Source organism: Leptonychotes weddellii, chromosome 2, assembly GCF_054177405.1.
Source record: "Leptonychotes weddellii isolate Sample4059 chromosome 2, ASM5417740v2, whole genome shotgun sequence".
Classification (NCBI taxonomy): Eukaryota; Metazoa; Chordata; class Mammalia; order Carnivora; family Phocidae; genus Leptonychotes; species Leptonychotes weddellii.
The window spans coordinates 44,158,644-44,174,274 of NC_138370.1; the positions used below are offsets into that span (position 1 = coordinate 44,158,644).

The 15,631-nt window shown below is 38.2% G+C and overlaps 1 protein-coding gene across 2 annotated transcripts in view; it reads left to right on the forward strand.

Moving 5' to 3' along the window:
• The first annotated feature begins 290 nt into the window (after positions 1 to 290).
• The window catches only part of MTMR9 (myotubularin related protein 9), a 52,012-nt gene continuing 36,671 nt past the window's right edge, over positions 291 to 15,631 (forward strand). The window contains exons 1-3 of one of the 2 annotated variants that reach the window (XM_006745174.3): positions 291 to 1,378; positions 9,614 to 9,722; positions 12,156 to 12,281. In XM_006745174.3, coding sequence (XP_006745237.1) covers positions 1,197 to 1,378; positions 9,614 to 9,722; positions 12,156 to 12,281 — 417 coding nt within the window. In that variant the 5' untranslated portion in view covers positions 291 to 1,196. The remainder of the gene's footprint in view (positions 1,379 to 9,613; positions 9,723 to 12,155; positions 12,282 to 15,631) is intronic. The other variant, XM_081810742.1, reaches the window with a different exon arrangement.

Below are 15,631 nucleotides of genomic sequence, written 5' to 3' on the forward strand. Positions count from 1 at the left end.
AAATAGTTTGGGGGAGGGCACTAAGCAAAGAGAACTAATTTAAGTAAATTTCCGGCATAATTTAGGTATCTGGGAGTAGTTCGGTGGCACTGTATCTAATGGGGAGGCTGTGTGGTGGTGTCAATGCCCCAGTACCTTGATTTCATAGATCTAGACTAAAGTCCAGTCTCTGCTACAGATTAACGGTTTTAGCAAGTCACTTGAGCTTCCTCACTGGATAAGATTAATCTTTTCCTCTTCTGTGCATTGTATGTTATTTCTACCAAGGTCCCTCTCATAGGTGTTTGCATGCTTTTCCTTTTCCTTGCTCAAGGTCACAGAACCTTGGCGCGGCGCTCTCTGGGAGTCAGCAGCGCCCGGCGCTGGGTTTCTCCCTTACACCTGTAGGATTCTCTACGGTCACAATCACTCATTCGATCCCACACTTGTCATCTCACGGCGAATGGACGAAAATCATCACAATTAACGACAGCTCCACGCTATGAAGAGCCCTTGGAGGAGGGATTACTACTCAAGTGCAGGGAGGCAGACAAGGATCTCTTCTCGTCGTTCCATCTTCCCCGGCCTTTTCTGATATGGAATATTTGGAGGAATGGGAGGTACGGCGGTGGACATGAACGTAAAGAGCCTTTTCCTGGTAGGAACACAAATCTTGTAGGTCTGTGTTTCCGGAAGCACCCTCTTGGGGAGGGGACTGACTTCCGGCTCTGACTTCCCTGTCTTCCGAGTTTCGAGCTCCACCGCTTCCGCCCACAGTTACCCTAGGCTCCGGCTCCCAGCAGCTACTTCCGCCAGGAGTCCCCAGCAGCTCGGTGCTGGAAACTGGCCACAAAGCGGCCTCCTCTTTCTCCCTTCAGCCTGCCCAGCAGAGGCCGGGTCTCCAGGTGGCGGCGGCGGCTGCTGGGCCTGTCGCGGAGCGTTCTCTTCGCCCGAGACCTGGGCCTGGGGGCACCGGGAGTGCGAGAGGGACGCCCGGGCCTGGCCCAGCCCCAGCCCTCGTCTTCCCGCGGCCAGTGATTGTGACCGCAGGCCTCGCCGCGCCCACCCGAGCCTGGGGCGGGGCCCGGCCTCCCCGCCCCTTCCCCGCCCCTCCGGTCGGCCGGGAGCCGGGTCATTCTCCTCCCCAGTCCTGCGGCGGCGTGACCGCCTCGGACCTCCGGGCCTCCGCAGTCCCGTGGCTCCGGCCGCGGGGGAACATGGAGTTTGCGGAGCTGATTAAGACCCCACGGGTGGACAATGTGGTGCTGCACCGGCCTTTCTATCCCGCCGTCGAAGGGACCTTGTGTCTGACTGGTCACCACCTGATCCTGTCCTCCCGGCAGGACAACACGGAGGAGCTATGGCTCCTCCATTCAAACATCGACGCCATCGACAAGCGGTGAGTGCCTATTCTACCCGCTTTACGTAGGGAACCTGGTGGACGTCTGCGGCCACGCGTCCCAGGGTTTTCCTTGCGCCCCATCGCCTAACCCGCCAGCAAAATGAGCGTTCCCCGGCCTAGATTGAGGATATGAATTTTAGAAAGCAGAAAACCATCCCAATGAGATGCCTGATTTCCATTACATCTGAATGGAATTCCCAGGGTTATCATATGGTTGTTATTATCAGCTTGATGATCACTTTTGGTACATAACATCATTTGGGTGGATTTTTAACCTTTTTAAAAAAATATTCTTGCAGCATCATATTCCTTGGATTATTAACTGTTCGCCACAGTTCCATAAAGTGGTTGAATGTGATCTAGGTAAAGTCTTTACTTGCCTCTTTTGAGGAAAACTCAAAGAACTTAGTATGTAGTGTCTAAATTCCACAAAACTTTTTTTTCTTTCCTTCAAAAATGGTTAGTTTATCATATTTCTCACCTTCCTTGTCATCAGTTGAATACTTCCTACTATGGGAGATTATAATATCTTTTATTTATCCTTACTAAGTTCTGCTTTTGGAAAAAAAAAAAAAAAACAGAATTGGCTCTTAAGTAAGGGTATTAATTAGATAATCTCTTTTTGTTTTGTTTTGTTTGCACCCCAGACTCTGTCTTTCCAATGGGGTGGTGTCTCAGAGTCAAAAAGTTATACTTCTGTCTGCAGTCAAAATTCTTATTTTCCCAATGGCTCTGTGTACTTAACTCTAGCTAGGAGAAGGTGAATTGATTATCCAGTTTACACTAAAGTATAAATGAATGACAACAGCTTTTTTTATTATCTCTCAGGAGAATTTGGATATTAAGTAGATTCCTAGAGAGGTTATGCCTTAAAAGATGGTAATTTCCAGTGATAGAATTGAAAACGGTATGGACGAATTGTTGACAGATTTATTTATTTTTTCAAGCAGAGGACTCCTACTAGACTCCTCGGATCACCTTCTCCCATGTAAAAGTTTTCAGTGGTCTCTCCTGGCCTGCAGAATATAAACCTTCTACTCTGTCATTTGTGGTACTCCCATGTCTGGTCCTAACTTACTTTTCCCACCTTAGTTCTTGCCATTCCCTTTCATGAACCCTTTTTTTTTTTTTTAAGATTTTATTTATTTATTTGAAAGAGAGCACAACGGGGGTGGGGGGGCAAAGGGAGAGGCAGGCTCCCTGCTGAGCAAGGAGGCTGAATGCTGGGCTCCTTCCCAGGACCCTGGGATCATGACCTGAGCCCAAGGCAGATGCTTAACTGACTGAGCCCCCCAGGCGCCCCTCATGAACCCTTTCTATTAGCCAGTCCTCACTCTTTTATTTTTGCTCACTATGTCCTGCATTCTCATGTCTGTATCTTACTGATGCTCTTCCTTCTGCCTGGAATGCCTTGTTCCTCCCAAGTTTGTTAAAGATTTATTTAATATCGTTATGTTCTCGGCATTTTGTGAGGCATGAAGAACACCAAGATGAATAAAATATAGTTCTTATCTTTCAGGAGTTCATAGGCTATCATCTAATCACTACTCATTTATCAATATGTAGTATAACCATTTTAACTGCCCCCTCTTTTATAGTTTCTTCTGTTAATTTCCACAACTAGAAGTAATTCTCCTCACCTTGAAATCCTATAACTCTTTAATTATGCCTTTTTAATAAGTATGTATTAAAATTTGAATTTTGATATTTACACATATGTTAGATCCTTGAAGCCAGGACTTATATTTGGTTAATTTTTATCTCTTTCAAAACTCCTCTAACTTGGGCAGATAGGCACATAGGGAGTATAAGAAGCATTGACTCCCAAATGATCAGTGATGCCACAGAATACAAATTAGAGTTTCTCCTTACCACCAGCTCCCTTTTCTTTTTTTCTTATTTTATGGTTGCTTTTCACGCTTTCATTTCATATTTACCCAGCATTTACTACATGCTAGGCCTGGTAGAGCTTAAAAAATATATATAAGACGTGACCTTTTAATCTGTTAGGGGAGAAATGACAAACTGTATATACATTTATCTTTTTCCCAGAAGCAGCATGATGTGATGGAAAGAGCATGAGCTAGGTGGTCAGATTAGAGTTTAATTATTGCTCTCAAGAAATACTTCCATGTGTCTTCTGTGTGCTGGGCACCGTCTGGGCTCTGCAGGTACAGTGGTGACTAAGAGGGTTGAAGAGCTTGTGTAGTAGTGGAGGAGATAGACGTTCAAATAAATTGGAAAATAAGTAAATAACAGTGTCAGGTAATAAGTGCCAGGAGGGAAAATAGAGGAAGATGGGAGGATAGAGAATGCCAGGAGGCAGTGTTCTTTGAAGGAATTTCAGAAAAGACAAGTGACATTTAAATGAATGACATCCGGGACGCCTGGGTGGCTGAGTCGGTTAAGTGTCTGCCTTCGGCTCAGGTCATGATCCCAGAGTCCTGGGATAGAGCCCCTGCTCGGCGGGGAGCCTGCTTCTCCCTCTGCCTGCCACTCCCCCTGCTTGTGCTCTCTCTTGTTCACTCTCTCTGTCAAATAAACACTTTAAAAATAAATGAATGAATGACATCTGAAGGAAAAGAGGAAGCTAGCAATGTGAATATCAGAAGAAAGAGCATTCCAGCCAGAGGGAACAGCCAATGCAAAGACAGGAACTGGCCTGGCATGTACTGGGAAGAACAAAGAGGCCAGTGTGGCTGGAGGGCAGTGAGCAAGGGTAGAGGCTAGGGATGTAGCAGAAACTGGTCGGAGGGATAAGCAGGGGGCAGGTGGTGTAGGGCTTTATTTGCCATTGTGATGGTTTTCAAAGGAAGCCCTCTGGAGAGTTGAAAGCAAGGAAGTAAGAGCCGATAGACTTTTTAGAAGCTGGTTCTGGCCACTGGCAGAAGACGGATTGCCGAGGGGCACCAGATGGAAACAGCAGGCCCCGTTAGGAGACTGTTGAGTAGCTCAGGGAGAAGGCGACGGTGACTTAAGAGTGGAAACGGTAGAAGTGAGCTCAGAAGCGGTCAGGTTTGGGATGTATTTTGAAGGCTGAGCTGCCATGCCTTGTTCGTGAATCGTAAATGGGATGTGAGAGGAAGCACAGTATTGAGGATGACTCCTTTAGTGCTACCTCTTCCTGCACAGGTGTCCTTGGGCAAGCCACTTAACCTCTCTGAACCTCTCAGTTCTATCACGTAGAGGACGACAACCCTTCTCATATCTAGTCGTAACTTCTATTTGAGTGATGCTTTACAAGCTCATCGAATGCTGTTATGTGCACTGCATATACAATTTTATTAGATCTTTCAGCACACAAGGTTTTACGTAAGTTTTACAGTTATACATTTTTCTTTTCATGGACCCCAGATGTAGAAAGTTGAGTTGATCCTACTCAGTTGAGAACTGGTCATTTTCATGATTGATTCATTGCAAGGTTTTCTTGGTTTTTTACATTTTATTCTTCTTCAAGCCCTAATTTTCACCCCTATTTTCCACCTTATCCTCAATCCCTGCAGGCAAGTATGTTAAGTGTTGCTATTTGTCCGTGGATATATGTATATCCCTATAAAATACATAGCACTATCATGTGTGAGTTTAATTTCCCCTGGTAGGATTATGTTGCAGATCTTCTGTTTCTCAGCATTAACTCAGTACTCTTCATACTGCTGTGTGTACATCCATTTCACTGCTTCTGACTGCAGCATAGAATTCCAAATTGTCTACAACATTTTACTTACCTGACCCTCTAGATAACTTCCAACTCCCTGCTATCACAACATAACTGAAAAACATACTTGTTTGGGTCCACTTATCATCTTATACAAGAATTTCTCTGAGATTGTGTCCAGGATGGGATCGAGGCGGAAAGCAGATAACATAAAATTAATTCACTTCACCAAGTAATGCTAAGAACTCTCCAAATGACTAGTCCCTTTGGCCTTCCCACCACGGTCCCTATTTCCACCACGTTATTACCAACCTTTGTTATTTTTTTTAAGTTTTGCTAGTCTGATGACTATGAATAATATCTTTATTTTAATTTGTATTTCTCTGATTACTGATGAGTCTGAGTATCCCTGTATAGACTTACTAGCAATTCAATTAATTCTTTTTCCTTTCTATGAGTTTCTTGACCCACTTTTAAAAATTGGGTTTTGTTGTCTTTCTAGCATTGATTTGCACCAGTTCCTTGTATACTCTCTAGGTTTTAATTCTTTACTTAGACATTAGACGTCTTCTCTTAGTCTCTCACCCATTTGTTGACTTTTCTGTGGTGTTCTTTGTTGAACAGAAGGCCTTAATTTTAATTCAGAATTCATCAGTTTTTTACTTTATTGTTTGTGCCTTTTTTACTTTATTGTTTGTCCTTCCTTATCCCAAGATCACTAGGATGAATTCTACATTTTCTTCCATATTAGCTTTATAGTTTTACCCTTCACTTTTAGGTCTTTAATTCATTTGGATTCTACCTTTGTTTCAGGTGTTTTTCGCCAGGTAGCAAGCCAGTTTTCCTAATACCATTATCTAGTAACCCATTCTTGACTGATCCATCATATATCAATTGGTTTCATATATGTATAGCTTTCTCTCTGTCCCATAGGTTTTGTAATGTGTTTGTTTCCATTTGTCTCAGTTTTCTAATTTACCATGTGATTTTTTTCTTTGATCACTTGGTTGTTTAAAAGTGCATTGTTAATTTCCATAATTTTGTGAATTTTTCAGTTTTCCTTTTGTTGTAGATTTCTAACTTCATCCCATTGTGTTCAGAGAAGATACTTTGTAAGATAGCTATCTTTTTAAATCTACTGAGACTTTGATTTGTGGCCTAACATACAGTCTGTCCTGGAGCACTTGAGCAGAATGTGTACTCCTTTGTTGGGTAGCTAGTGTGTATATGTCTGTTATATCTAGTTAGTTTATTGTGTTAAGTGTTTGCTTAATTATCTTCAGTCTGATTGTTCTAGCCATTATCATGAATGGGGTATTAAAGTCTCCCAACTATTATTGTAGAACTATTTTTTCTTTCAGTTCTGTCAGTTTTTGCTTCATATATTTTGATTGCCTGTAGTTAAGTGTGTAATTATCTATAATTGTTATATCTGCTTGCTGTATTGAATCTTTTATTAGTATATAATGTCCTTCCTTGTCTCTTGTAACCATTTTTGATTTAAAGTCTACTTTGTCTGATATTAGTATAACCTCACCTGCTGTCTTTTGGTTACTGTTTGCATGGAATTTTTTTTTTTTTCCTGTCTTTTCACTTTTAACTCATTTGTGTCTTTGGATCTTGAGTCTCTTGTAAGACAGCATATAGTTGGATCTTGTGTTTTTATTCATTCTGCCAATCTCTGTCTTTTGATTGGACGGTTTTTTTAATCCATTTGCGTTTAAAGTAATTATTGTTAAGGAGGGACTTCTGTTACTGTGCTGTTTGTTTTCTCTATGCCTTATAGCTTTTTTGTCCCTTAATGTTCTGTTTTGTATGTAGTTGATTTTTTGTAGTGAAATGTTTAAATTCCTTTCTCATTTACCTTTATGTATATCCTATATCTATTTTCTTTGTGATTACCATGGAGATTACACTTAACATCCTAAAGTTATACACTCTAATTTGAATTTATACCAGTTTAACTTCAATAATGTACAAAAAGTTTGCTCCTTTATAGCTCTGTCCCTACTGCTTTTCATTGTTAATGTCACAGAATTATATCTTAATACATTGTATGCCCCCAAACATAAACTAATAATTCTTGTAAATGCATTAGTCTCTTAAATTATGTAGTAAACAAAATTTGGAGCTATAAATAAAAGTTACAGTAATAATAGCTTTAATACTAATAATATTCTTTCTTCGAATATATTTGTTAAATCATGTAGAAAACAAAAAGTAGGGCGCCTGGGTGGCTCAGTTGGTTAAGCGACTGCCTTCGGCTCAGGTTGAAGATGTTTCCTTCTGTTCCTGGTTTGCTGAGAGTAGGGTTTTCTTTGTTTTTGTTTTTTAAGATCAGGAATAGATGTTGAATTTTGCCAAATGTTTTTTCTGTATCTATTGCAATGATCATATATATGGTTTTATTTTTCAGTTTGGCAATATGATGAATCGCTTTGATTTTCAAATGATAAACCCCAACTGTTCATGATATATTATCCTTTTTATAAATTGTTGGATTTAATTTGCTAATATTTTGTTTAGAAATTTTGCACCTGGGTTCATGAGGGATATTGGTCTATAGTTTTCTTATCATGTCTTTGGTTTTTGTATTAGGGTGATGCTGGCCCCATGGAATGAGTTGATAAATGCCTCTTCTTCAGCTTTCTGGAAGGGTTTGTCTTGAATTGATAGTATATTTTCCTTAAATGTTTAATGGAATTCATCAGTGAAGCCACCTAGGCCTGGAGGGTTTTTTGGTGGGGAAGATTTTCATGAAAATTTCAGTTTATTTAATAGCTATAGAACTAATTATGTTCTTCTTGAGTTTGTGTCTTCTGAGGAATTAGTCCATATCAATTTATCCTGTTGAATTTATTGACATAAAGTTATTCGTAGTATTTCCTTTTTTTTTTTTTTTTTAAGATTTTATTTATTTATTTGACAGAGAGACACAGTGAGAGAGGGAACACAAGCAGGGGGAGTGGGAGAGGGAGGAGCAGGCTTCCTGCTGAGCAGGGAGCCTGATGCGGGGCTCGATCCCAGGACCCTGGGATCATGACCTGAGCCGAAGTCAGACGCTTAACGACTGAGCCACCCAGGTGCCCCTCCTTATTTTTTTAATGCCATACAATCTGTAGTGATTCTCATTTCCCTCATTTCTGATATTGGTAAATTGAGACTGACTTTCTTTTTTCCTGATCACTTCGGCTAATGCTTTATTGCTTTTATTATTTTCAAGCAATCATCATTGCTTTTATTATTCCCTATAATTTCCTTTTTTCTATTTCATTGATTTTGGTTCTGATCTTTATTTAATTTCTTCTGCTTTGAATTTGACTTGCTTTTCTTTTTTCAGCATAGTGGAATCTGAAGTCACTAATATGAAACTTTCTTTTTTAATATAGATGCTCTCCTCAGACTATAAGCCCCCCTCCAGGTTCCCCCTCCTGTAGCCTAGAAATTCTCAAAACCATAAACTGGGGTAATTGTAAGATTCACCTGTTTCCCATCTCCCAGAGATCTCTGTTCTTTGTTGCTTGATGTCCAGTGTCTTAAAAACAGTTCTTTTTTATATTTTGTCCAGTTAATTTTGGTTGTTTCAGGTGGGAGGGTAAATATGGTCCCTGTTGTTCTACCTTTGCCAGAAGTAGAAGTGCCAAGAGTGTGAGTTTTCCGAATAAATTTTATAAGAGACATTCCAATGTGTTGATAGGTTGTGGATGTCTGGTAGAATTATCTTTAGTAGGATTTGACCCATGCTGATAATGTTTGCCTGTCCAAATTAACAATGCAGTGATGTGAGGCATAGGGATGCTTAACTCAATTTGAGATGGAGCTCAGGAAGAGTAGCTGTAGGAGTTGTCTTTCTAAACTGGGCAAAATGTAAGTAAAATGAATAGCATTTGGTCAATCTAAGAATTCCTAGTTTAGGGAATACTCAGAAGTATTAATGGAAAAGAAAGGAGCCAACCAGTGGCAAAGCAAAAGAAAACTCAGAGCTGTCAGCAAGTATAGACAAAACAACAGTAATAAAAGGAAGACAAAAATTCCAATTAAGGTAAAATTACATTTGTACAAAATTTACCAATACAAAACTTTTTTATGAGTAGATATGGCATTGATTTAGAATAGATATTGTAAGTTCATAGTTTTTAAAGACTGAAAAAGAGATACTTATATTTAAAATCAACTACTACAAGCTTAGAAGTAAGTAAAATCTGAAATGAAGTATTTTCCTATGCTATATGAACACTTAACACATTAATTACAGATTTTTTTTTCTCTATGAAGTAAGGCCCCAAATAATCTTCATTAAAAGAGTTGGCCTAGTACAAATTACTTTATGAATTTGAAAATTTTTAAGTATATGTATTTAATGTAATTTATGGCTCACATTTTAATAACACAGTCTTGACTCTTCCTTAATTAGACTAATTGGGGAGAAGAAAGTTGAATATAGATGGTAATTACAATTACATTCTTTTTTTATTGAAAAAGAAAGATTTATCTATTTTTATTATTATTTGGAAATAATCATATGTTTAAAGATAGAAATATATATGTTCCTAAGCATAATTTGTAATTTTTTACAGGTTTGTAGGACCACTGGGTACCATCATCATAAAATGTAAAGATTTTCGAATAATTCAGTTGGATATTCCTGGAATGGAAGAATGTTTGAATATAGCCAGTTCCATTGAGGTAAATATTTCAGAAGCAAAATCTGATGAAAATAAATAGTAATAAGGAAGAACCTTATATTCTGACTCAGTATAGCTCATATGTTTTTTTAGTAGATAGTTGGTCATGTTCTGTGACTCACATATTGAAAATTGACAGGAAAAGCCTCACCCTGATGCATTGTTACAGGAATGTAATAGGATTTTATTGACTTATAACAGTTTTTAGTGTTACTTATTCCTCCAGCCTCACTTGTTGTAGCATTTGACAGGATTTCCTTCTCTTTTAACTCAATAATAGTCCATTGTATGTATATATGGTAAGGCTTTTCTAAAAAGTTATTTCTTTTATAAAAGTAAGCAATTATCACCAATAATTATAGTCTTTTGTTTGTCTTTAGTAAGCCTGAATTTTCCATACATCAGGTTTGCTTAAGACAGGGTGTGTTTGTTTTATATTTGTATCAACAATATTGAGTATCTGCTTAGATTCCAAATAATAGACATTTTACTTGGATAATTTAATATTTAAATGGAGGAGCTCACACCATTTTCTTCCCCATTCAAACCAACTATTTTGGTTTACACTCAAATTTTAAATTGCGTTGTTTTAAATCATTGCCACTAAATTACAGCAATTAACTTTATGTTTATAGTATTTTCTAGATAATTATAGATACATTGATTTTTTTTTTCCTTTGGTCTTTGACTAATCTGGTCTTTGTATCCAAAACAAATGCTATTGACTTAACTATTAAAAGGAGGCAGAAAGGTTTAAAAATCTGTCATTAGGATCTTGTTTGGTTTTTAAACAAGAATAGAGAAATAAAACAACTGTTGTGCTGAGAAAAATGGCATGGAACTGGTTTACTTTCTGCCTTTGCTAAGTTTTACTTAGAGGAAATGAGAAGATGAGCTGAACTACATATCTTGTCATTTGGAAGTGATGTAGTAACGTTGATTTGGCCAAATTTGTTAACATGGGTAAGAAACGCACTGTGGTTTCTAGGCTGTTAAATTGAAACACTGTCCTGCTGTTTGGGCAGTGGAATGCTACTGACCCATTTCATTTGAGCATGTTTTTGGTTTTTTTTTTTTTCAGTTGTGGGTTTGGATTTTCACTGACCAGTCTACATGTTTCTTCTTATCCCTTTTACAACTTACGAGATAGCTGGTTGGTGGGTGTTATATAAGTTGCATACGGTAAAGGATAACGGTAAAGGAAATATAGGGCAAAGCCTGTTACCCACTTTCTGGTTGCATTTATTTAGCTTCATTAACATCTGACACTAATCAGTTGTTTAATTGGCTGTATATAGTACCTAAAGTACTTTAGAAACTGAATATATAGGGGCGCCTGGGTGGCTCAGTCGTTAAGCGTCTGCCTTCAGCTCAGGTCATGATCCCAGGGTCCTGGGATCGAGCCCCGCATCAGGCTCCCTGCTCAGCAGGAAGCCTGCTTCTCCCTCTCCCACTCCCCCTGCTTGTGTTCCCTCTCTCGCTGTGTCTCTCTCTGTCAAATAAATAAATAAAATCTTTAAAAAAAAAAAAAAGTTAAAAAAAAAAAAAAAAGAAACTGAATATATAGAAACCCTGACCTCAGGAAGTGAATGTTCTATTGATTGTTTTATAATATAGTAAATATACATCGTGAACCTGGTCTCTTGCCTTTTCCTGGTATCCAGTTCCTTCCCCACCTCCTGTATACATCTTGACATGACTTGGGAGTAATAAGTGAATTTCTTATATAAAACAGTTGAGCTATTCTTTCTAATCAAGAATCCATATACCCTAATATAATCTGCTGCCACAAATAGAATCCTGTTGGAAAAATAACTGGCAATTGCTCAGTTTTCTAAAATGTAGCAGGAAGTCTGATGAAACTTCTATGTAGTTTCCACTGTCTTTTGGAATTGAAATGTTTTCAGTTCTTTCAGCATTAATGTGTTTAAAGGAAAAGTCCTGTCTCTGGTGACATAGTATGTGATCACAAGTCAGAATATGAATGCTTAGTACCTGCTAAAGTGCCTGCTACTTGCATTTAAAATTGTGGTTGTGGGCGCCTGGGTGGCTCAGTTGCTTTCTAACCAAAACCCATTTGTTTTCTGATTCCCAGAAATATTTGGACCTTTATATTAGGCTTTGTAAAGTGGTGTCAAAGGAGTTAATTTTTCTTCTAGAATAGGCGTGCACACTTTTTTTGTCCTTTTGTTCATTCAGCAAGTGTTAACTGAGTGTATGCTATGTGCCAGGTACCTTGTTAGATGCTAAAAGCATGGAAATTAGCTTCAGTAAGCTATAATTGTATCTAGTGGTAAATACAATGTGAGAAAAATATATTGGGTGTGCATCATTATTAGACCGTATTTGTTTAATACCAATTTGGCAGTTAGAAAGTGTTTCAAATTGCAGTATGTTCCTTTATCTTTCTTCTGTTTCCTTTTTTATGCCCTAGGCATTGTCTACCCTGGACTCTATCACTCTGATGTACCCTTTCTTTTACCGGCCCATGTTTGAAGTGATAGAAGATGGCTGGCATTCTTTCCTTCCTGAGCAAGAGTTTGAACTCTACTCTTCAGCTGTGAGTAACGTTTGAGACAACTATGTGTAACAAGAAATAATCCAATACCTTACTTGTGAAATGATCCCTTCCTTTTGATGACTAATAAAGTGTTGTTGGCTTACCCATGCCTAAAAGAGATTTTGTTAGCGGTTAGTACTGCAGCTTCTGCCATTCAGGGATTTGCACAGTTTGTTTTCAATGCTCAGCTCAAGGGATTTTTCTTCTAGTGGATTTCAGATGTTACTTTTTTCTTCAGTGTATTCCAGATGTTACTTTTTTTAATTTTGAAAATGACATTGGTAAAACATTAAGATCTTCATAAAGATAGTCCTGACATGTTTTGAGTTCATTGTTGATTGTTTTAAAAGCGTCTCCATAGAAACAACTTTGTATGTAGTAATTAGGTTCTGAGCCATCCCAAAAAAGTCTGTTGAACCCACTGTGTGCTTAAGATAGCAGTAGAGAAACATAGACCATATTTGTTTCTGTGGGATAATTTTTGTGTTTTTATAATTTGGGTTATTAAGACCAGGTCACTAGAACCAGATTTTCTTATTCTTCGCAATTTTACTTCTTTCTTCTTCCATCACACCTATGTAAATGGGCCCTGGTTTTGGGGGGGAGGGGGTGTCAAGAAGTAGGGACCAGAGTCTATGTAATTTAAAGAATAAAGATGTCCATGTCAGCGAAGTGATAAAGGAACAGGAAGTTCACATTCTTATTGTATGGGGCATTTTTATATAGTTCATGGATAACTACCTGTATTTACACTTAAGTTTAGTGTTTTTATTGCGTTAAAAACTGCATAGTAAACATTCTTAAATGCATGATACTTTATGCAGTTAAGTACTGTTATCAGTACTGTTATCAGCTACCACCAACGGGTTACCTTAGAAGAATTATTTCCTAGGTGGAAAATGGCAGTCACGTGGTGATCAGGAAGGGAGATGTCTGGATGATTTGTTTGGGTACCCAAAACTGTCTGTATAAATGACCTGCCCATGATTTATCTTGGAGTTAGGTGCCATAAGCGAACCAGTCTAAGTCTGCATTCTACAGGTCAACATTCAAATCAGTCTCCTATTCTGTGCAGAAATCCCCTGTGCTAAAAACGTCCATGATGTGGTCGTTTAGCCTCTGCTTGAAATCTTAGGGTGGGAGAATTTGCAAAAACACAATGGTGTCCCATTTGGGGACAGCTCTAATTCTGAGCTGACCTCTGTTTCCCTGTACATAGAGCCAATGTTTCTGATGTTACCTTGTGTTATTCAACTTATCTTATTCCTCTACCATGAACTCTTCTTCAAATTAGGAACTCTTATGTCCCCATTAAGTTTTCTTTTCTGCAGATTAAATATCAGTATTTACTTCAACTTTTTCTAACAACTATGACCTCAGGGCCGCACACTGTCCTGGTTGCTCTTCCCAGCAGGGCCTTCAGTTTGTCATTTATTCTCTTAAAATATGGTACCCATACCACTTGGCATAGATTGGAACTATTACTGAGACTTTAAGGCAGCTTAAAGGTGCATTAGCTTTTTTGAGCATTAAGTTACTAATGAAATAAACTAAAATTTATACATCTTCTCATATGTGTTACTAAGGGATCTGCCCTATGTTTTTGTTATTGTATTTACTTACTAATTTTTATTTAGAGTCAATACTTTTCCTAGTAGGCATTTTTTTTTTGGTTTAGCTAATTATTTAAGCAATTTGTATATTTGAAGTTCTGGTATTTTCCTGCAAATTTTGTAATCCACAGATGTAATGAGAAATCTTTAATGCCTTGTTTGAGGTATTTAGGTACTATTACTAGATGATGGAAATTTAAGATGAGCAAAGCATGGTTCCTTCCTTCCATTTGTTCAAAGTCTAACAGTTATTTAAGTAATCAAGTACAGTGAAATAAGTGCTGACGAAAGTATCCACAAGGCACAGGGAAAATGACATTATTAGATTTGTGTTATAGAAAATCAATTCTGATGCAAAATGCTAAGAAACTCCTTGAAGAAGCTACTGGAATAATATAAAGAAGATGGTTGGATATAGTGCAGAAAGATTCATAAAGTAGAATTAAAAGGCATTGGTGACCCACTCACTGGATGTGAAAGGTAAAACAGACAGTGGTATCTAGGATATACCATTGAGATGGGAAAAACAGAAAGAGAAAGGTGTTTAAAGGGAATGAGTTAAGTTCAGTTTGGGTGATGGCAATTCAAAGGGCCTGTATGGTACATGTCATTGAATATCTACAAGAGATAGTCTAGAGCTTATTTGAGAGGTCTGTGTTAAAAATGAAAAACTGAGGGTAATCAGCACATACACTGTGGAAACCATGAGGAGAGACCGAGATTGCCTAAGGAAAGCATCTGAAGTAAAAAGGATGCCAAGGATTGAACCGTTTAAGAGGTGAATGGAGGAAAAATCCAAGGGAAGAGTGAATTTCAAGTAGGAGGGAGTCAACAGTGTGCAAAACTTCTTATTCATTGTTGTCTCTTTCCTGGGCTAGAATGTAAGCTGCTAGGTATAAACTTTACAAGGGCGGGAACCATGTCATTCTTGTTTCCTACTGTATTGCTAACACATGATAGGCAAACGGTAAATATTTGTTGAGTAAATGAATGTAGGTGTGTATTTACTCAGGACAGGGCAAAAGGGTAGTAAGGTCTTTTTATATCATTAGAAATCCTCTGCCAGGTTACACCTCTGTCACTTAATCAGTATTCTTTGAGTAAGGTGTTTTGTTTTTTTACCATCTGAAAAATTTTATAATAGCCAGTCCCCACTTCATTATTATGTCCAAAAGAGATGTGTGGTATTGAGAGGACAGTACTAAAACTAGCTATCAAGATATCTTGTGTTGCATCCCTGATATGTTATTGGCTGCTTGACTTTTTGGGACTCAGTTTCCATGTCTACAAAATGAAAGTGTTGAACAAAACTGATCTTTAAAGTTTCTCCTACTTTAAGCATGCTTTTATTCTAGGATATCATGAAAGATTATTTTAGGTACTTTGTTGAAATAGTCATACACAATATATCTGTACTCCCTCAATCTACCACTTTTGAAATTATATATAAAAAAGGTGATAAGGTTCTGCTTATGATTAAGTAGCTCCTATCTGAGACGATCTCCTGCAGAGATTAGTGACAAACTATAAATAAAACACAAAAAAACTACCACCTGAAAGCCCTGGTAATTGAACAGAAAGCAGCATATTTGGGAGGGGGTCAAAGTGTAGAGAAAATGAATGGCAGAATGAAATTCCTATTTGGGGGGCTTTGTCCTGAGGTCATCATAGTTGTGGCATTGATAATGTGGAAACGCTAACATTCCAACTGAAAGCTCACTTTCTGTCTGGTGGGAG